At 44.9% G+C, this 22,830-nt stretch overlaps 1 protein-coding gene across 1 annotated transcript; it reads left to right on the forward strand.

Annotated features, from left to right (window-relative positions):
* The first annotated feature begins 6,550 nt into the window (after positions 1-6,550).
* LOC130483923 (cytochrome P450 2K4-like) lies at positions 6,551-22,027 on the forward strand. The gene is made up of 9 exons (XM_056856833.1): positions 6,551-6,733; positions 9,903-10,065; positions 12,160-12,309; positions 13,641-13,801; positions 16,941-17,114; positions 18,552-18,699; positions 20,748-20,932; positions 21,423-21,564; positions 21,840-22,027. The coding sequence occupies exons 1-9, from the start codon at positions 6,551-6,553 to the stop codon at positions 22,025-22,027; spliced, it is 1,494 nt and encodes a 497-aa protein (XP_056712811.1).
* The last annotated feature ends 803 nt before the right edge of the window (positions 22,028-22,830 follow it).

Here is a 22,830-nt window from a genome sequence, read left to right on the forward strand (position 1 = left end):
TGCCTTACTTAGTGTTATCTTTTTAGTATTTCATTATTGCCCAAATAATCTTTGCCAAAAACAGAGTAACAGAATCATATGTATCTAATAATAGCCACATCATCTGTGCCCTCGTACTGCTAGATGCCTCACTGGACATTTTCATATTTTTAAATAAAGGAGCAATTAAACTGGCCCTCAGTTCATTAAATAGAGGTTACTGACACCTTATAAATGCCTCTGAATCACCAAGAGAACAAATTTGGTGTAGAGTACTATCTACTTCCAAGTGAAATCCATTCAATAGTCCTAGCGGTGTAGACAAAACAAATCCATTTCATCAGTGCTGTGTTTTGGACATCAGATGAGCTTCACAACCATCAGGCCACTGGGTTTGCTTACCTATTCCACTAACTATGGAACTTCTTTGAGCAATTATCCTGCCTTAAGTATGAGAAGGATACATGAAACAAAGACCTCAAATTCACCGAATGAGAACACAAACCCAACTGACTTATTTGTGAAACAATTTTTGGGTAGAGAAAGGGATGCTTACAAGAGGGGGGGACTTGAGACCCAGTAACTAATTTTTAAAAGAGAAAAAATCCATCCGTTTTGACTTGGGCTCTACATTAGCAGTGACTGGGTCAGATGGTTCCAGGGTGCCAACTTGTCCCATTGTTTGGGATACTTTTCAGTTTATTTGGTCTGAGGATGTGGACAGGACTATTTTAAGTTTGAGGCCTACCACCTGCTTACATGACCCTTGCCCTTCCTGGTTACTTAATTCTTCAGGGGAGGGGGATGGCTGATGGGGTGCAAGAGGTAGTTAATGCTTCCTGATGAGAGAGGGTGGTCATCCCAGCCTAGAAACATGCTTTGGTGCATCCACTTCTAAATAAGCCTACCCTGGATCCAGGAGATCTCAATAACTATCGACCAGTCTCAAATGAGGAGGCCCACAGACTGGATATGCTCAATCTACATTCCAATTCTGAAAAAAGGAGACATCAAAGATTGCAGCAACTATTGGACCATCACATTAATTTCTCATGCTATTCAAACATGCTCAATCTACATTCCAGTTCTGAAAAAGGAAACTTCCATGCAGTGCCAGACCAGCCATGGTAAAGATTTTCAGAGCCTTCTAGCAGACTAGGAGTGCCCCTGCTCCCTTTGGCATTTTCCCATCAAAACCATCACATGACCAGAAGGGGTGCTACTCCCTCAGTTCTCCTTTTGCGGCTGTGAAAAAGAGGACCTCCATTGTTGTTCTTTCCACATTTCATTCTTGAGGCTGAGGAGACGTGTTTCTCTTTAATTTTTTTGTCGTCAATATTCATTCTAGTGACGAATAAACTATATTTGAAGAGGAAAAGATTCTGGCTTTCTACTTTGTAGTTATGGTTCAAAAGAGGCCTCCTCAGGATTGTGCCGACTGAGGCTTTAAAATGGGACTGATAAATGCCCATTCTCTTCCCCTTATCTGCCTGGGGGAACACAAAACAGAGTTGTCGGCTCTTTCTGTCACCAATTTACCCTAGAAGCATGATTTGATAGAGCTGAGTTCAAAGACATTTTTCCCCCCAAAGGCTTTGGCTGTGCACCAGCCTGAAGAAAGTCACCTTCCCCATCCCTGCCTACTTCCATTCTGAAAGGAGAAGCCAGGAGGTGTGGTCTGACAGAACCATCTCTTTTCAAAGGCTTTGCTACACTCCAGCCTGAATAAAGGCACCCTCCCCTCCTTGACTATATTGGCTCTGAGGGGTGTCCTGACTAGGGTTGCCAGCTCCAGGTTGAGAAATACCTGGAGATTCGGGGGGTGAAGTCTGAGTAAGGCAGGGTTGGGGGAGATGAGGGACCTCAGCAGGGTGTAATGCCCCGGAGTCCACCTCCCAAAGTGGCCATTTTCTCCAGCTGAACTGATCTCCGTTGCCTGGTGAACAGTTGTAATAGTGGATCTATCTGGATGTGGGCAGCCCTAATCCTGGCATGACAGAGGTGTGGACTGACAAAGCCTCAGTTTCCAAATGGCTCTTTTCTAAGGCTTAGGCTTCAGTCTGTCTGATTGAAGGGAAACAACCCCCCCCCCTTCCCTGGCTGCCAAGGTGGAAAGCCTGGAGGTGTGGATTGGTGAATTTCACAGTGGCTCTCTTCCTCAAGTTGGGTTGCCAAGTTCCCCCCCCCCTTGCCATTGGCAGGAGCTTTGGTGTGTGTGATGGGGGGGGGGGTTAAGAGTGTCCCCATTGCTTCTGGGTTTATCTCAGAAGATACATTATTTTGCTACACCCATGTGGGGATTGTCCCCCCCTTTAGCTTGCCTGTTTCCCCCACAAGCCAGCTGAGGGTTGGCAAGCAAGCCTGTTAATCAGCAGGCAATTGCCCACCATTAACAGGCACCTGGCAAGCCTATCTTCAAGACTCTGGCTGTGGGCCAGCCTGAATAAAGGCACTCCTCCCCCTCCCTACTTGCCTCGGTTCCAAGATGATAAACCTGGAGGTCTGGCCTGATAGACCCTCTCTTTAAAGGGTTTGGCCATGTGCCTGCCTGCCTGAAGGAATCCCTCCCCCTCCCTGGCTGCCCTTGGTTCTGACGTGAGACCCCTGGAGGGGTGGATTAATGCGCCTTGCAATTCTCTGTGGCTCTTTGTGAAACACATGGCTCGTTCTATTGGGGATGCCTCAGTTCAAAGGTCAGAATGGATTCTCTATTGATTTCAGCTCCAAACCCTCTTGATAATGTCTTCTTCTAAAGCTAACACAGTGACACAGCAACCTCGGCTCCACCACCTTGCTTCAGCCCCTTGGTATTGATGCCTAACCCTAAGGGGGTTTCAGCGCAGGTACCGTTTCGAGAAGAGGCATGGTTTGCTATTGCCATCTCCATGGGTATCTTGGATCCGATTGTCAAGTATGTTTTTTGGAGGCAGTTTGGTGTAGTGGTTAAGAGCGGTGGCTTGGAGTGGTGGACTCTGATCTGGAGAACCAGGTTTGATTCCCCACTCCTCCACATGAGCGGTGGACGTTAATCTGGTGAACTGGATTTGTTTCCCCACTCCTACACATGAAGCCAGCTGGGTGACGCTGGGCTAGTCACACCCTCTCAGCCTCACCTATGTCACAGGGTGCCTGTTGTGGGGAGAGGAAGGGAAGGTGATTGTAAGCAGGTTTGATTCTTCCTTGAGAAGTAGAGAAAGTCGGCATATGAAAACCAACTCTTCTTCTTCCTTCTTCTTTCTTCTTCTTCCTTCTTCTTCTGCTTTTGCTTCTTCTGCTTCTGTCATACCTGTAATAGAACTTCAGTGGGAGAGTTCAGTCACAGCGTGTGTGGACTTTGTTCTCCCATGTGGGTTTTTGTGCAAAGTGTGAGCCCTATTGTGCATAGTGCACTACCGTGGGTGGCACACAGCTCACGTTAAGTCCCCAGGGCAGAGAGCGGAGAGGCAGTATGTCAAGTCGCACGCACCTTACCTATCGGAAGGTGTGCACAGGGGGAGTGGTGCTTATGGCGGAGGGGGTGCTTTGCTATTGGGTGTCTCCTTGGTGGCTTCCAGTCTGGTCCCATTGGCCAACCACTCGGTTAGCTTCCACAGCAGCCATGGATCCAGGGGCGTGGCTGCATCAAGGAAGGGGGAAATTGGGAACAAGCCCATAATAGGGCTCAAAAAGCTGCACCACGATTTCACCTGGCGTAACTTTATGCCAGGAAAAGTGGGTGTTTCCAGGTTTAAAGTCCACAGGAATTTGACTACCAGTGGCCCCACCCGCAGGAAGGCCTCCTTTGGCACCAGCGTGGGACTCTGCACTGGACTTGTGCTGCAGCAGGTTTTGCACCAGTGCCCCTGTGTTGTTGTGCTGTACCACTTCACAACCCCAGCACGAGTCCCCCTGTGCCAGCATCCATGCCAGTTTGGTTTCCCGCCACCTCCTGAGGCACTTCGGGGGGGCCCTTCAGGATTGCATGGTTAAACACCTTTTGGTACAATATATCAAAGAGCCAGACAAGTCTCATAAGAACATAAAAAAGGCCATGCTGGCTCAGAGCAAGGCCCATAAAGTCCAGCAGTTTTTTCACACAGTGGCCAACCAGGTGCCTCTAGGAAGCCCACAAACAAGATGACTGCAGCAGCACTATCCTGCCTGTGTTCCACAGCATCACAGTCTCCAAAGGTATGAATCATATTCACTAATGCAGGAATGAAAGACTGAGGTTCCAAAATAAACATTAAAAAAATATCTGCATAAAGAAGAATTTAAATTTGTAAAAAAGCCATGAATAGTATTATTTGCTCTTATGGCACAAGCCAAAGATTCCAGATATAGATCAAAAATAAGAGGAGAAAGAGTACCCCACTCAAGAGGGAATGGTGCAGAAAATATGCCATTAGTCAGCACTCTGGTTCTGGAAAACAAACAGAGAATTCTAATCCATTTCAAAAATTTGTGAGGAAAACCAAATTTAGTCAATGTAACAAAAATAAATTTCCAGTATATGTTGTCGAAAGCCTTTTTAGCATCAAGTGAGAGAACAGCAACTTGATCAGATCTCTTCCTATTCAAAGCAATAAAACCAGCAACCAGCCTAAAATTATCAGAGCCTTGCCTACCTTGTAACCCTTTGAGTTCTCTAAGCAAGAACAATAGTTAACATCTTAGCATGTACATTAATCAAATAAATAGATAGGAAATTTGCACACTGCATATGGTCTTTGCTGGGGTTTGGAATCACAGTAATATAAGCATCATATAATGACAATGGTAATAAACCAGACTCAGAAGTCTCATTATACAATTGGTTTTGGAATTTTAAAAAATCTGGAAAAGTTTTATACCATTCAATAGGCAAACCACCTGGTCCTGGAGATTTGCCAGAATGCATATTCATTATCACTGCCTTCATTTTTCATCTATACACAAAGTGTCAGCAATAAATGGTTGCTGAATAATGTATAACCGTGGAAGAGCACAGTGGTCCTGGCAATGGCTGTAGCAGCCATGAGCCAATGCTGGCTGGATTGATGGGTTTAGCAGGATCTGATAAGCAAGGGTATCGCTCAGCCTCCTAATAAAATTTGCAGAAAGGCACAGCCATTTACTGTGCTCTGCCTTCCCTGCACCCATAGTGGCTGCAGCGCAGAACTACATTAGAAGCAACATAAATTGAAATGCATTTGCAGAATGCAGCATGACCCCTGGCCTCAGGAGCCCACCAGCTGACTTGGGCCCCGGGAATTTTGTCCTCCCCGTCTCCTCCTCTTGGCAGCCCTGGGCACAATACCCATGAGGGACTGAACTGTGACCACAACAATCAACCCACTAATGATTAAAGTTAAACAAGTTCAGCATTCATGCTGGAGTTTACAGTTAATATTTAAAACATTCAGTATAATTAATAATTAACGTTTCCAAATGATTTCATTGCTATTGGACCGGAACTCATTTTTCATCAGATATAGATGCATCTTAAAAAACATAATCCATCGAATACTCTAAGACGGCACCATACAGACGTGAATGGGGTCAGCTCAATTTATGTTCTCCCCATTTTGTATGCAAGTCTGCATTGGTTTATGAACTAACCAAGAGCATGGGGCATTTTTAGGTTTCCTGTAGCTATGCTTAATTTCCTTTATATATCGTCAAGCTTCCTCATGAACCACAATGAGATTTCATTAAATAAGTGCCTCTGGAGAAAATGGCTGCTTTGGAGGATGGACTCTATGGCATTATACCCTGCTGAGGTCCCACTTCTCCTGAAACCCCACCCTCACCAGGCTCCACCCTTAAATCACCAGGAATTTCTCAAACCACAGCTGGCAATCCAAGTTGCAGCCTGTCTTTTACATGCCAAACACCATGTGATTGATTTGACTACAATAATAACCAGTGTTCATGTATGTGATCAGCAAATGTCCTCTGAAAATGTTGCATTTGTGTAGACTACATTGTTTAGCTTACCCTGACCACAAATACCTTTCCCCAGCCATCAATTATGGATCACTTCCATAATCTATACTAAAGTGTGCTATGATGGGAGGATCTGTCACTTAGCACACTGCGAACCACCATTCTGTCCCTGGAGGGGTGGCACTGAAGAAGGCCCCCTTCATTAATAACAAGATAGAGGAAAGGTGTTCAACAAGAGAAAAATTCAAGCTGCTCTTAACATGCTTATGAAAATTTTGGTTCAACAGTTGCCCAAGAGAATTCAGCAAAGCCACTCTCTGAACTGGAAGAACTAATGAGACAAATCTGCCAACCAATCCAAAGTGCTGGGTCTTCAGAAACAAGTCCAAAGAGTTAACACCTGTTCAGCAAAGTTTTCCTTTAAGGAGCCAGACACCACCCGCCCAGATAATAAGTAAAAGAAAGTCTAGATCATTAAGGATGGATTTAAAAATTAGAACTAAAAAACTAGGAGGGGAGGAAGGGCAGACTGTATTACTAGGATACTTATCATTGATTTACTAGAGTAACTATTTATTCTGTTCTTTCACCTGACAGAGACTGTTCTAGATCAAATCGTGTTTTACCACTTTGGTGGGAATCGCTTTAGACAGCTTCTCAGGGCATGGATTTAATGGATCCTGTTTCACTCTTATTGCTCTTTGTCCTTACAATGGCATTCTTTCTGAAAAGGGGCAGTTTCTGGAAGACCAGCACACGAGATCTTCCCCCAGGACCGAGGCCGTGGCCCCTCATTGGAAATCTTCACCTTCTAGACATGAAGAGGCCTTACAGAACCCTGTCCGAGGTACACCTTTTTTGTTCTTTCCGTGCCACTCATGGATTCATGCGTTATCTTGATCTCCGTGTGGGCCAGAGAACACTCAAGCGGCTCCCTCCCAAGTGGAGACAGCGATGTATGAAATAACAAACATGTCCGTTGTCATTGCTTTGTTCTTGCTTATTTTATGTGTTGCAACTGCTGTGTTTGTATGCTTACTGATGCCTAGTGAGTGCCATGGAGAGAGAGCAGAGGGGCTGACTGTCTGAAGAAGAGGGGCTTAAAAAGGTCATTTATCTCCTGCTTGTGACCTTCTGAGAATCATCCTTCACTTGATCCTTGATCCAATCCTTTGCCTTATTTATGCTCTTTACTGTTCACAAGAGATGCAGGAACTAGAAGTGGGAAAGAATGCACAAGCCCCCAGACCCCTTCCAATTAAAAATAATTGCATGGCTGATCAGTGGGGAGAATGTGAAATGATAAATAAGAATGGAGGATTTGAGAAGATGTGAGAAGAGCTTTTTCTTTAGCAGGGCTCATGATTCAGATCAGGGGACAGTCGATTGTGTGTGTGTAACTTATGTCAACCCAGTACGGTTTTCAAGGTAAGAGACTAACAGAGGTGGTTTGTCATCGCTTTCCTCTGCATAGAGACCATGGTACTCCTTGGTGGAATCCCATCAAGTACTAACCTAGGCCGACCCTGCTTAGCTTCTGAAATCTCATGAGATCTGGCTAGCCTGGGTCAGATTATCACCAGATATTGATGACATGGGATTTGAGAGACAAACATATTATGTTGCCCAGCCCCTTCAAATATTAACAAAAGCCCTTCTCCAGAACAGATGTGACATTTTTAGTAACACATAATTCACATCAATTCTCAGCACATTACTAACGAGCACTCAGACGTTCTGAACAGGCATTTGGAGTTGGTCAACAGCTAGATGACAGTAAGGAGTTCCGTCCAGATAACACTGAGGTGCCATGGGTCAATAATGGTGGTAACCAAGGGAGGATGGGTCATCCTGTTATCGAAGAGGTTACATTTCCCCCTGAAAAACAGCTTAGGGGTACTATTAGTTCTGTTCCAGTAGATAGTCAAATCTTACTTGCAGAACTTTTGACCAACTTTGGTTGCATTGATGGTTGCATTCCCTCCTTGAAAATGAGACCTGGCTATGTATCACACCCAGGGCTGTCTTTGAAGACATTTCAGAAACATCCATTGCAATAATTTTCTACAGTCCTGAAGGAGCTTCTCTCTGGTAAAGAACACACTCCTAGTGCTTTTCTTTAAAGCCTTAAATAGACTGGCTCCTGGCTGTTAAGAAAGAGCAAAGTGGAATGTTGAGGAATAACACACACACACAAGCTAGTTTTGCAACCCCAGATTGCCATAAAAGCCTCATTACCCACTGGAAGGAAAGTGCCCCCCCTCCCAATTTATGATGACAGTCGGAGGGGCCATTTTCCATACTGCCAGGAAGAAGCAAGATGGCTTACGTTCAATATCCTGGCCCGGGGGAGGGGACTCAAAGCCAGGGAGCATCACAAACCTCATTGGTTAGATGCCAGCTGGTGGGAAGAGTGGGGGCCCAATCCGCATTTCAGGATAGTTCAAACAGAACCTTTCAGATCTGGAAAAGATAGGGTTGCCAACCTCCAGGTACTAGCTGGAGATCCCCTGCTATTACGACTGACCTCCAGCCGATCGAGATCAGTTCACCTGGAGAAAACAGCAGCTTTGGCAATTGGTATCTATGGCATTGAAGTCCCTCCCCAAACCCTGCCCTCCTAGGCTCCACCCCAAAAACCTTCCACTGGTGGCAAGGAGGGACCTGGCAACCTTAGGAAAGGAAAGGGCCCTTTCAGTGCCCTTTGTGACCGTTGCTCAAGCTGGGGAGCCAGGAACTGACAGGAAAGTTTTCCACAGCTATTCTGTTTTATAAGTTCCAGCTACCTTGAGCCCATTTGTCAGGGAGAAGTGCCAAGGTAAAATCCTGAAACAAAGAAATCTAGTTAGTGCTTCTTTTTTATTCTGTCCTTAGTTTCTGGAACACATGTAGCCATGGTCAGCTGTGTATTCCCATTGCACCTGGGTTCTTTACTTGCTAGGTATGATCTCTAGTTAAACAAATACAATTTCCCCCCTTTTAACGGTCTTAGACTGTGCCTGGTAACCCACTCACGAGCCTGCCCATTTCTTCACACTTAAATTTTAAACTACTGGGGGGCTAGGAGGAGGAGGAGAATTACTCTGCTCAAACACACTCATGCAACACTACATTTTCAGTGAGCTGTATTACTAAGAGTGAGGGAGTTTTGGGGGGAGTGGAGGGCTAGTCCAGATGGTGGCAGCAAATTTAATAGGACAAAGCAAGTTGAGGGGCTGAGATTCCATACTAGTGGAATCCGGAATCCAAGCCCCCCACCCACTCTGATCCTCCAGCCTCTTGGAGACTTCCACCCTAGGAAGGAGACCAGGAGGGGAGAAGGATCAGGGTACTGCATATTTTAAGGACTGGTTTTTCTATACGAAGCCTGCTTGTCTCAAGACTTATCCTCAAGACTGCCTCTGCCCCTGCGCTGCTGGTTCTTGCACCTGTGCCCATGCCTGCAAATGCAAATGTACTTCCTGCCCAAAAAAGCTGCTGCTCCTGTTAACCATCTGGCTGCAGCAACTGTGCCAAGGACTGCATCTGCAAAGAGTGGTGTCACTTGACAGTGGTGTCAAGTAAATGCAGCTGTTGCAACTAAAAATGCATGGTTCTGTTCTTTGTAAATATTCTGTATGGTCAAAATGACCACAATGACCACAATGAGTATTTTGTACCTGTTTTGCATGCTGGGGGAGGAGAAAGGAAAATAAAAGCTGTGATTTAACACACACACAAAAGGCAGGATCTTCTCTGTGGTACCATCACAATTATGGAAATATATCTCTACCATATCTGCCTGGCAGTTTTATGTTAAATGTTTTAAACAGTTTTAAACATCTCATATTCACCCGAGCCTTCCTTGCTTCCTTGCTTCCTTCCTTCCCTTCCCTTCCTTCCTCTCTGTCTCTTTCTTTCTTTCTTTCTTTCTTTCTTTCTTTCTTTCTTTCTTTCTTTCTTTCTTTCTTTCATGTGTAGTTAACTGATGTTTTTGAGTAAGCTGATCTTTTCCACTTTTAAAAATTACATTTCAGTTATCCAAGCGGTATGGTCCTGTCTTCAGCTTCCAACTGGGATTCCAGAAAATTGTTGTTCTGACGGGCTACGAGACTGTAAAGGAAGCGTTGGTGAACCAGGCAGATGCCTTTGCGGAGAGGGCTGAGGTCCCAATCTTCGAAAGCATTTCAAAAGGCTATGGTGAGGGCATTCCTTTCTAATAGCAGGCGCTCTTGCTTAGTTAAGTATCGCCATAGCAAACTATCCTAGGAGATACACGAAGTGGTACTAGAACATGTCAGCTTTGCCGGGTCACTCTCCTAGGCCTCTTTAAAAACCAGTACAGCAAACAGTGCATGACCGGTATCATTTCTAGTTGCCTGCAGAGAGAAAGGAATGTCAGGAGAGTTCAGAAAGCTCTGTGGTGCGTGTGCTGTTTCTAAAGTGGTGTGGCTGGGGAGAGGTGTGCCAGTTATGGGGGGATTGGGGGGAGACTCTGAGGCAACTGCCTTCTGGACCGAAGAATGTCCGGTCCCCCACTCTGGCCTCCCCTATCGATTATTTAAACTCCAACTGCCCAATCAGATAAAAAGGGGGGACCAAAGCTTTGTTTAAAGCAAAGCCTCTTAAACTGCGTAACGCGAACTCATATGGAGTCACGTAACTGTAGGGCTTGCGAAAAATTTGGCAACAGTGAATGGTAAAATTATATGTATACCAAAGAACTGTTTTAAAATAAAATTCTTTATGATTTATTATCAGTACATGTTTGATTTTCATACCTATTTTATATACCCATATACCCGGGTCATGTAAAAATTTCGCAGGCAAAAAGGGGTTGGAAGAAGCCGTGGTTGCACGTAAGCTATGAGCTCTCTAAAGATCTCTTATTGGGGAACCTGCTAGACCAGGATTGTAATTATTGGTGAGGTAAGGAAAAATCACTTTTTCATAGATATTTGACTGGATAGACCAGACGCAGATAGAAATGAACAACAAAGGTTAATTTCACAGAAAATAAAATGTTTAACAGGGGAAGAATCTTGTGTGGAAATGTTTTAGTATTGTAAAGTCCCAACGAGGGTAACCATTTTGTAACTGGGCCTGAGGTAATATAAATAATTCCCGAGGTGAGATTTGATTCCCCTTTCTCCAGACAAGTTACCTCAGGAGGTTCAGGGCTGCTCTTTTCCCTCACAGAGCTCCTGTCCCCAGAACCTGTGCACATAAGATAGGAATATCAGGCATTTATAAGAGGATGCTTATTGGTCATACTAAAACAAGCTTTCTTCCCTATCCTGACCCCCAAACCCTAACTAAAAGCGGAATAAAAAATCTGACTAAACTAACAGTCTTATCCAGAGCCCTGTGTCTGAGGCAAAAAAAAAATCTTCTCGCCCTTTTTAAGCTGAGGCTTCCTCACCCCCTTCTCTCCAGTGCAGTAGCATGGGCCCTGATTGGCTGACAATCAATTGGATTTGTATGAAGTTAAAATCACAAGGATTGGTTGAGAGCCTTGGAGGAGAGGTGGGATCTTGCAGGATGAATGCCACAGAGGCCAAGGAGGATTAGCTACTCCACCTCCTGGTTGGACTCAGAGGTAGCAGAAGGAGGCAGAGCGGCGGTGTTGGAGCAGACGAGGCAAGGCAGAGGTGGTGTCAGCGGCAAGTGTCCTCAGGCAATGCTATAGATTGAGATGACAACATCGCTCTTGATCATATGAAGACCTTGGTTCTCTCCCACTTAGAATCTGGGACTCAGTTCAGGGTGGCAAATCTTCATCCTGGCCCTTTTATTCTCTATCAGAAGAAGGGGAACTCTTGATGCACGACCCTTAATTTTATTTAGTGTGTTGCCAGAGGGGGAAAAGTAAAATGGTACAAATGGAGTGAAATGTCAAAGTGAGGGAAATCCTGCCCATCCTTTCTGACCTATTGGGGTGAATCCTACACTTGTGCTCCCACTTCACTGAGCAGTTTGAAGCCTTTTTCCAGCCTAAGGAGCCTTCATCCAAATTAACTTGTTCTTCCTCTGGAGCAACAGCTATGTAAGATGGACTACTTAGGCTGTAGGAAGGCCCCTTGGCGGAAGAACTGGATCCATCCTGTTGGGTAGCCCATCCTTCACTGTGGGTGCACAAAGGAGCTCACCATGTGCATTTGTAGACAGAGCGCACAGAAATACAATGCACATCTTCATCCTGGGTTCCCTCCAACGTGAAAGCCTCCTGGGTTTTGCGAATACAACCATCAGGGTCATGCCAGCTCTTGAAACCAGCCCTTTGCTTCCATTCAGGGGTTGTCTTTTCTCATGGTGAGAACTGGAAGGTTTTGCGGCGGTTTATGTTAGCCACGTTGCGTGACTTTGGAATGGGGAAGAGGACTATAGAGGACAAGATTGTGGAAGAATGCCGTTTCTTAATACAGAAACTTGAATCTTACAAAGGTGGGTCAGTGTTGTCTTGTGTGCCCTAACAACGTATCTACAAACCACAGTATGAATGGGTTTTTATAATAATTTACTGTTATGTCTTTTCCTCAAAGAATTGTAGTTTGAGGGTACAGACATTTTTTGTTACATACTAACTTCTAACATTAGAATTCACAGAATTCCCTGGAGAGACAGAATTAACATTAAACCTGTTTAAGCCTGTAGTACGTAGGGGCTGTGGCTCAGTGGAAAATCCTCTGTTTTGAATGCAGATGGTCACAGGTTCAGTCCCTGGCATCTCCCATTAAAAGAAGCAAGCAGTAGATAGTATGAAAGACCTCTGCCTGAGACCGTGGAGAGCCAGTGGCAGTCTGAGTTCACAATCCTAACCTTCATACATTGCTGGCATGTTTCAAAATAAGACAACTGCAAATGTATGTCCAGCAAGAGTTCTTATAGCATTGAACACATGAACACGCGAACACATGAAGCTGCCTTATACTGAATCAGACCCTCGGTCCATCAAAGTCAGTATGGTCTACTCAGACCTGCAGCAGCTCTCCAGGGTCTCCAGCATGGATCTTTCATATCACCGAACTGCCTTGTCCCTTTAACTAGAGATGCCGGGGACTGAACCTGGGACCTTCTGCATGCCAAGCAGATTCTCTACCACTGAGCCACGGCCCTTCCACTCCTTATTAGCATTTCTTTGTCAAAACAACCCCAAGTATAACACTTAACATCAATTTCTACATAGTACATAGCATGAGCAGTGTGAATCCATTGTGTACTCCCTCATTTTTAGATAGATGTACAAATCTCAAAACTTATTTGAGTCCTAGGATAGCTGGCTCTTCCTGTCTCAGGTAGATTATTGGCTGTGCATCATGAAATTGTGACAATCACAAAAAAAAACTCCCCATCTGGCAGCACAAAGGGCAGATTGGCTAGATCACAAGACGATGACAAAGACATTCCCCTCCCCTACTTCACCATGAGCAATGTTTCAAGTTTTTAAAAAATTAAATGACATGTCTTAAAAGAAGCATTCAGGACGAGTATTTAAGTTGATGGACATGCCAGACACTTGGTGGGAAAGAGGGTTTTAACAAGTCAAATGCCTCCTCATAGAATTAGTGAATTATCCTCATAGAATGGGAGGCATGAAAATCCAAGTCAGAGTCCAAACTGTAAATGTGTGTCAGGAGAAAAGGAAGGACTGGGCAAAGCAGAACTAACAAAAACCTCTCCTGCTTCCTATAAGTGGTATTGCTATCTTCTCCTTAACTTCAAAGCAATATTGATGCTCTTTCCAAAGTAAATGTTGGCTCTCTTTTTTTAAATAGGCAAACCATTTGAAACCACTGGAATTATTAATGCTGCTGTTGCCAATATTATAGTGTCCATATTACTTGGCAAGCGGCATGGATATGATGATCCCACTTTTGTAAGACTACTGTACTTGGTGAATGAAACTCAACGGCTTCTTGGAACCCCCTCAGTCTCGGTAATCTAACCCTTCAAAACTGATTAAAGAATTATTTGGAATTCTGCTGTGTACAGTGTTGGCAGGGCTGTGCGAGTCTGCCTTGAATTTGGTGACTCATCAGCATAACAACAATAATAATGTCTGATGTCTAGTAAAGAATTTGCTGTTTTGTAAAGCTAGTTGAAAAGAGTGGGAAAGCATAAATGATACAGGCCTCCCAGCAGAACCAGATCTACATTTTTTTTGAAGGGGGGCAAACGTGCAAAATTATGCCCCATGTATTATATACATTTTTCTTTTTATATATGTATATAATCAACGTATAAAATATAATATGATCAATGTGTGTGTGTGTTAAGTGCCGTCAAGTCGCTTCCAACTCATGGCGACCCTATGAATGAAAGTCCTCCAAAATGTCCTATCCTTGACAGCCTTGCTCAGATCTTGCAAATTGAAGGCTGTGGCTTCCTTTATTGAGTCAATCCATCTCCTGTTGGGTCTTCCTCTTTTCCTGCTGCCCTCAACTTTTCCTAGCATGACTCTTTTCCAGTGACTAATATAATTAATACCTCTTTTAAATGATAGAATAAATTGTGTCGACATCTGTGAATAGTTAATGAATAACTACACTTTTAAATTATCTTATCTGTCTGTTATCTATGAATAATTACCCTTTTGACACTTGTCAGAAGTGTAAGCTGATAGGGCTCATAGAGGAGAAAATTCAAAGCTCGGAGGATCAGAGCTTTTTGGTTAGGGAACCAAATTAGGGCTGTTGAAAAAATAAGTCGGTAAAATTCGGATTCGGCAAAATTCGGCCCATTTTTATTTGGGAAATGCCAAAGTCTGAACTCCCCCGATTCAGATCTGTGGAATTCGGCACTAAGTTCGGAGTTCACGAATAAATTCGGCCATTTAAAGCCATTAAAAGCACATTTGTGGCTTTCTGCAGCACCGGGGGGGGGGGACATGTTTGGAGGTAGAGGTCCCAAACTTTCAGTGTAGCTTGAGGGGACCCTTCTTGCAAGAACCCCCAAGTTTTGTGAAGATTGGGTCAGGGGGTCCCGAGTTATGGGGCCCGGAAGGGGTCCCCCATCTGCCCATTGCAATAAAGCCATTACAAACACATTCGTGGCTTTCCGCGGCTCCGGGGGGGGCATTTTTGGAGGTAGAGGTCCCACACTTTCAGTGTAGCTTGAGGGGACCCTTCTTGCAAGAACCCCCATGTTTTATGAAGATTGGGTCAGGGCCACCCGAGATATGGGGCCCGGAAGGGGTCCCCCCATCTGCCCATTGGAATAAAGCCATTAAAAGGGATGTACTAAAACAAATAACAAGTCAGCCCATTGGAAGCAATGGGAGAGGCTGCCCAGCCCATTGAAGATAATGGGAGAGGGGAATGTCAGTTGACTTGCATTGACTCCACTGAAATACATTACAGGGGATATACTAAAACGAATGACAGGCTAGTCCATTCAAAATAACAGGAGCGGCTGCACAGCCCATTGGAAACAATAGGAACCAGCCAGAGAGAGACTCACTGACCCACAGTTAACTCCACACGAAGTTGGCAACCGGTGAAAACAGTAGAAAGCACAGTCCCACACAGAGGCAATCAAGCCCACCCCCCAGCAGAACAGGTAAACTCACCCCCCTTTGGCTTCCCCCCTCTCTCTCTCTCTCTCTCTCACACACACACACACACACACACAGAGAGAGAGAGAGAGAGAGAGAGAGAGAGAGAGAGAGAGAGAGAGAGAGAGAGAGAGAGAGAGAGAGAGAATCCCCCCCCCACATACACACACACAGGAAAAAATTATAGACAATTATAGAGAAAAGCCCCCAAATGGGTCTTATTGTGGATGTCTTCTTCTCTTCTGTCAGGAGAAGGGACTGGGAGTCAGGACTCAGGAGTAATCCAATACGATTCTAGCAGACTCACACACACATACTCTCTGCCATGGGAGGTTTTGCCTTGGATTTGCCGCTCTCTAGATGCACATTAAGGATTGCCTGCTCCCATTCATTCCAATGGGTGGATGGGAGGACCCCATAACTCGGGGTTAATAGCCTTTTAGTCAGATCCCCGGCCCAACTGCCGAGGCAACCAGACCCTCGGGCCGGCGTAATGGTACAGCCCAACTGCTGAGGCAACCACAACGGCCTTCTCCCACGCTGCACGGGAGGAATCCTGAGGAGGAGGAGGAGGGCGGGGTTTGAGGAGGGGAGGGACTTCAATGCCATAGAATCCACTGGCCAAAGTGGCCATTTTCTCCAGGTGAACTGAACTCTATTGGCTGGAGATCAGTTGTAATAGTGGGAGATCTCCAGCAACCACCTTGAGATTGGCAACCCTACTCACCTTCCTTGTCATCCTTCTCTAACTGTCCTAACAGTCCACTGTCAACCATCAGCCATCCCTTACATTCCATTAACTCTCATTGGCTGTTCATCTGAGCAAGGTAGAACTGGACCTGTCCGTCACAGCCAAGCTCGGAGATATAAAGCTGCTTTCACAAGGCATCTTGTGGTCTGAAGACTGCATCGATCATGACTCATGACTCTAGCTTGCTTGACCCGACCTCTTGCCTTTGCCCTGGACCGCCTTGCAGATTCTGACACTTTTGCTACAGTTGATCGCACTTCTGCCTAACCTCAGACTCGCCTCCCCCAGGTGCTGACCCTGATTTTGCTTTGCCCTACAGACTTCTTGAACACCCCTGATGCTCTATGTCAACTCTCTCTTGGCTCTGGACTTTTCCTGCCTGCCCAACCAGCTGTGTGCCTTGAGTGCTTCATAGCTGGTTACGCGAAGATTTACAAATAGCTTCTTACTGCCTTATTTATGAGTGGGAGCAATCAGTATCAAAATGCATTTTTTCCTATTGCTGGGTCAGAGAAAATAAGATCAGAAGTTCAAGGGCTGCCTTCTTTTCTAGAGCGGAAACCAGGAAAGTCTCCATGAAGTATGTAGATCAGCTGGGCTAGATCACAGAACAAAGCACCAAAATGAATGTGGGATCCTTCTGGGTCAATTCTCTTAGCAAATGAAGAGAAAAAGATTTTAATTAGAAGCACTTTAAGATCTGCCTAAAATGCATTAAGAGAGCTTTGGGGCTTTCCTAATTTTTTCCTTTCTCGAATGTTATTCTTTTAGCTGTACAACATGTTTCCTGCTCTGGGATTTCTTTCTGGTGGTCGCAAGGCTGTCCTTGAAAATACAGATGAATTTCACACCTTCATAAAGGCCACCTTCATAAAACACCTCAAAGAACTGGATGTGAATGACCAAAGGAGCTTTATTGATGCATTTCTAATCCGACAGCAAGAGGTAAGAGCGTCTTTCAATGTGCCAACAAACCATAGGTGAGCATTTCTCACATTTATGTTTTAAAAATAAATTTGCGTGTGAGTACACAGGAAAGAGTTTAGTTGTAGAAGAGATTCTCCGTAGTTTGCAACCCTGTGGTCTGCAGAGAGTGGCTGCCTTGGGTGTCTACTGTGAACTTATCTAGGCCCAAAATATGCCAGAAAGATGCAGAAAGCCCAAGGTCACCTAGCTGGCTTCATCTGTAGGAGCAGGGAAACCAACCCAGTTCACTAGATTAGCCTCTGCCGCTCATGTGGAGGAGTGGCGAATCAAACCTGGTTCTCCAGATCAGAGTCCACCACTCCAAACCACCCCTCTTAACCACTACACCACACTGGCTCTCAGTCGGACACTCTCCTATAGCACCATGTAATATGACATAACGGTCACCGGTTTAGAGTTGATAGACATCTGTCCACCAAGCACCTTGTCAAGATCATCAGGCCTTAGTAGGGTTCTTGCATGAACACGCATGAACCTGCCATATGCTGAATCAGTCCATTGGTCCGTCAAGGTCAGTAAAGTCTTTCTGACTCTACTGATGTTGTAAAATTCTTGGGGCTCTCTTGGTATTTGTTTTGTTGATAATGGTCAAAAGTGTGTGTGTGTTAAGTGCTGTTAAGTCACTTCTGACTCATGGCAACCCTATGAATTCATGTCCCCTAAAACATTCTATCGTTAACAGCCCTGCTCAGGTCTTGCACTGTGAGGGCCATGGCTTCCTTTATAGTCAATCCATCTCATGTTGGGTCTTCCTCTTTTCCTGCTTCCTTCAACTTTCCATGGCATTATTGTTTTTTTCCAGCGACTCTTCCTTGATAATAGCACTAGTTTCAACCCATTCATCTTCTGGTTTACATTCACTCGAGCTTAGTAATGCAAATCTGTTCTTTACATGGTCTTTAAACGCTTCAGGAATGCTGCTTAGATTGTATTTTGGCACTATGAATGTTTTGCTTCTGCTTTATTCTTATTTTCAATATTAACAATTCATGATCTGTACCATAGTCAGCCCCTGGTCTTGTTTTAGCAGAGAGAATAGAGCTTCTCCATCTTCTGCTTCCAATTATGTAATCGATTTGATTTCTATACTGGCCGTCCGGTGATGTCCATGTATACAATCATCTGTTTGGTTGCCTGAAACATCTGTTTGCAGTTTGCAGCCGAAATCATCCAACAATATTTGATCTGCCTTGTTTCCTACTTTTGGCTTCCAGTCACCTATGATTATCCGGACATCTAGTTTAGATGTATGATCAACAAATTTGACCAAATAATCTGGACCTAACCTGTCTATACAGACAGAACAGAGAAGTCCTATTTTTATATGCACACATGTATTTATTATACTCATGCTGATCTTTAATTTTAAATCATTTCTTTCTTCTTATCTCCTAGGAGAACAGCAAGAACAAGACTAGTGAATTTTTCCATAGTGAAAACCTAAAGGCTACTGTGACTAACTTATTCGGTGCTGGTATAGAAACCATTTCAATGACTTTGCGTTGGGGCCTGTTGCTGATGATGAAGTACCCTGAAATTCAGAGTGAGTGCTTCCCATTGGTTGGTTTCCATTATTCTAGGATATCTGGATTCCAGTGACACTTAGCAGTGAGAACAGAAAGAACTTTTAGGTTGGCATTGGATGTTACCTGAATGAGGGAGAACAGGAAGTGAGTTCTACTTCCTGTTTTCCCTCCAGTGGTATAATGTTGAAAGCAGAAGTGTTTATGAACTGCTCGAACTCTTCACATTTTCAGCCTCTTGAGATTGCATGCCTCCCTCACAAAGTTTACATTCCACGATGTGTTGCAGCTCAGTGGAAATAAAGAGAGCGTTCCCACATAGGTAAAGGACGGGAAACTCTTATCGCATTGTTTTTATACTTGTAATAACATTATCTGAATTGCTTAATCCTATCAGCTCGGTGTCGTTCTTCGAGTGTCAGACTACGATCTGGGAGACCCAGGTTTGAATCCCCACTCAGCCATGGAAGCTGGGTTCCCTTGGGCCAGTTTTTTCCAGTATGTCTTGTCTAGGGCTGTTCAAAAAAAAAATTCGGGAAAATTCAGGTTTGGGTTTATTGGCCTTTTTTCCAGGAAAACCCAAATGCTAAATTTCAAATATTGGTAAACATAGGAATTCGGCTTTAAATTCAGGTTTCCTGAAAAATTCAGCCATTTAAACCCTATGGGAGTGTCATGGCCCCAGGCTCCGTCACGTCCGAGGAAGAATCAGAACAATTAGTAGTCTCTCCGGCGACTGCAGTGGCCGAAACTCTTGAAGCAGCAGATGATGAGAAAGAGCCGATGGAAACAACAAAGCCAACAGAGGGGTTGCGGGTCCCCTCAGAAGAATGTTCTCTGGGAGAACAAAGACGGAGGAAGATTAGGCAGCTAATGAGCAACCAACACAGGTCAGCATGCTTCCAAGCTAGGCGGAGAGAGTTAACAGCTGCAGAAGAGGAGGACAGTGATTAATTGCCACACCCCCTCGTTCTGGGATTGCCCTGCCTGCTTTTGACTTCGGCTTGGACTTAGAACTACGGACTTCCTTGCTAGTGACCTTGAACACGGACTGCCTACTCAACGACACTATTGCCTCGCTCCTGATAAGTACTCCCCTGGCTTGACTTCTAGACTGGACTTGACTTGTGCTTTCCCCGCTATCTCTCCTACCCGGTGCAGCCAGCCGGCTGCAAAAGCAGCAGCAGCAGCTTCAGTTTCGTCCCCCTCAGCAATCTGCCACACTCTTCCTCAGCTCTCCCTGCACCGTGCTGCAGCCGCAGCCCTGCCTACCTGCCCGGCCACTACAGGGGGCATTTTGTGGCTTTTCACGGCTCCTGGGGGGGATTTTTGCAAGTAGAGGTTCCATATTTTCAGAGTAGCTGGAGGGGCTCTTCTTGCAAGAACCCCCAACTTTAGTGAAGATTGGGTGAAGGGTTCCAAGGTTATAGATTCTGGAAGAGGTCACCTCCTTCCTCCATAGAAATCCAATGCAAACACTTTGCATTGGTCCCTATGGAGGAAGGGGACGACCTCTTCCAGACCCCATAACATCGGAACCCCTGACCCAATCTTTACCAGACTTGGGGGTTCTAGCAAGGAGAGTCCCTTCTAGTTACCCTGAAAATTTGGGACCTCTACCTGCAAAAATGCCTCCCCCAGGAGCCTCGGAAAGATGTTCCTGGAAACGCCGCATTTTCGGGAATGGCAAATTCGGTTTTGCCAACCTCCTGCATTTTGTGGACTTGGTAAACCCAAACCAGAAATTTACCAAAATGGCATTTTTTTCGGTTTGGTTTTTACCGAATGCACAGCCCTAGTCTTGTCTTCTCATGATGTGTCCAAAATATGGGAGCCTCGGTTTAGTCATTTTAGCTCCTAGGGGGAACTCAGACTTTATTTGATCTAGAACCCACTAATTTTTCTTTTTCTTTTGCTGTCCATGGTATCCATAAAACTCTCCTCTAATGCCACATATCATATGAATCAACTTTCTTCCTGTCTGCTTTCTTCACTGTCCAGCTTTCACATCCACACATAGTAATGGGGAATACCATAGTCTGAATTAAGAAATGTTTTATTTTCTCAGATAAGGTCCAGGAAGAAATTACAATGGTGATTGGATCTGCTCAGCCTCAGATTGAACACCGATCAAAACTGCCCTATACAGATGCGGTAATCCATGAAGTGCAGAGGTTCGCTAATATTCTCCCTATGAATTTGCCACATGCCACCACTGCGGATGTCACTCTGAAAGGCTATTTCATTCCAAAGGTGATCAGTCTTACTTAACTCCATTTACTACACCAGTGTGGTGTGGAGGTTAAAGTGTTAAACAAGGATCTGGGAGACCCAGGTTCAAATCCCCACTCTGCCATGGAAGCTTTCTGAGTGACCCTGGGTCAGTCACATACTCTTAACCTAACCTACCTACTTCACAGGGTTGCTGTGAATAAAATGGAGGAGAGGAGAATGATGTAAGCAGCTTTGGGTCCCCATTGTGGAGAAAGGCAGGAACTCCAAATTTTCCAACTTCCATGTTGTGAGGGGAAAACAGCCCTAAAATAGGGCACTGCCCCCACCCTGCTCCTGGCCCCACCCTTCAGCTTCCCCATGGTGCGGGTGGGAGAAGAGGGCAGGCAGCAGTCTAGTTATTGCCCCAGGGCACCAAAAATCCCTTGGCCAGCTCTGTATAATTCAGTCTGTCAGATAGCATTTGGGCCATTTTCATTTTTGTGAATAACATATTGCTTTGACTTTGCAGGGGACATATATTGTCCCATTACTGTACTCTGTGCTGTATGATGAATCTCAGTGGGAAAAACCACGTCAGTTCTATCCTGAGCACTTCCTTGATTCCGAAGGAAGGTTTGTCAAGAGAGATGCCTTCATGCCTTTCTCCGCAGGTAACTACCTTTAGATACATCGTTCTAGGTTTAATTAATAGATCGGATCCATTGACTTGGTAGAAATCCATCCCAGCGGGCCATTCCTCACTTATTCTTTGTAGAATACAACAATTCCATACTGTTAATCATTCAATGATATGTACTTAAGTCGGCTGTCATATTTACGTCTTTGTATTTCAAGATAAACCACTGTGGGCATCGTTCCATGGGGAAAATGGTATAAATGTAATATAAATAAACAGGGTTTCCCTGCCCCGTCTGCCTTATCACAGGTCGGCGAATTTGTGCTGGCGAGACCCTGGCCAAAATGGAGATCTTCCTCTTCTTTGTGAGTCTCCTGCAGAGATTCAATTTCCAGCCGGCCCCTGGGACATCTAAAGAAGACCTGGACCTCACCCCAGCAGTTGGGATTACTACGCCTCCAATGCCCCACAGCATCTGTGCTTTGCCATGTTCTTAAAATCCAACCATGCTTAGCTTCCCTGTTCATTCCCCCTTAGCGCCCCCTCCTCTTCTGCACCTTTTTGCCTGCCAAGGACATTTCAGACTCAGTGTAGCTGGACTGTGCCTTGTCACAAACTTTAGCGCTTCATTTGCCTACCAGCCCCTCTCCAAGCTAGTTCAGAGACATAATTGAGTTAAAAATGTGGACCTCTCTTATTGAGTAATCTGCTACATAAAAACCAATACTGCTTCTGCGTCTACTGGTTTCTTGTATTGAGACATGACAAATGCCTTTGAATCACCAAGACCACACATTTGGTGTAGAGTAATATCTACTTCCAAGTGAGATCCATTCACTAGTCCTAGCTATGTAGACAAAACAAATCCATTTCATCAGTGCTGTGTTTTGGACATCAGAAGAGCTTTGCGACTACGTCAGGCCTCTGGGTTTGCTTACCCATCCCACTAACTCTGGAACTTCTTTGAGCAATTAAGTCAGAGAAGGATACATAAAACAAAGACCTCCAATTCACTGAATGAGAAAGCAAACCCAACTGACTTAATTGTGAAACAATTTTTGGGTACAGAAAGGGATGCTGAGAATTGAAGATACTGGCTGGGATCCAGCGGGGCGTTTCTGCAGGCAGAAGGATTTCCTCCCTCAGAGCATGACTTGGCTGCATTGGGAGACAAGGAAGGCATGCCCTTCAGGGGAAGAAATCATTGGATTTATTGGATCCCGGCCTCTGGCTTGTGCCATTCCACTCAGGCCCATTTCAGGCCTTTTTCTGGTGCAAAATACAAGGGAAAGCTGCTTTC

This window comes from Euleptes europaea, chromosome 10 (assembly GCF_029931775.1).
Source record: "Euleptes europaea isolate rEulEur1 chromosome 10, rEulEur1.hap1, whole genome shotgun sequence".
Taxonomy (NCBI): Eukaryota; Metazoa; Chordata; class Lepidosauria; order Squamata; family Sphaerodactylidae; genus Euleptes; species Euleptes europaea.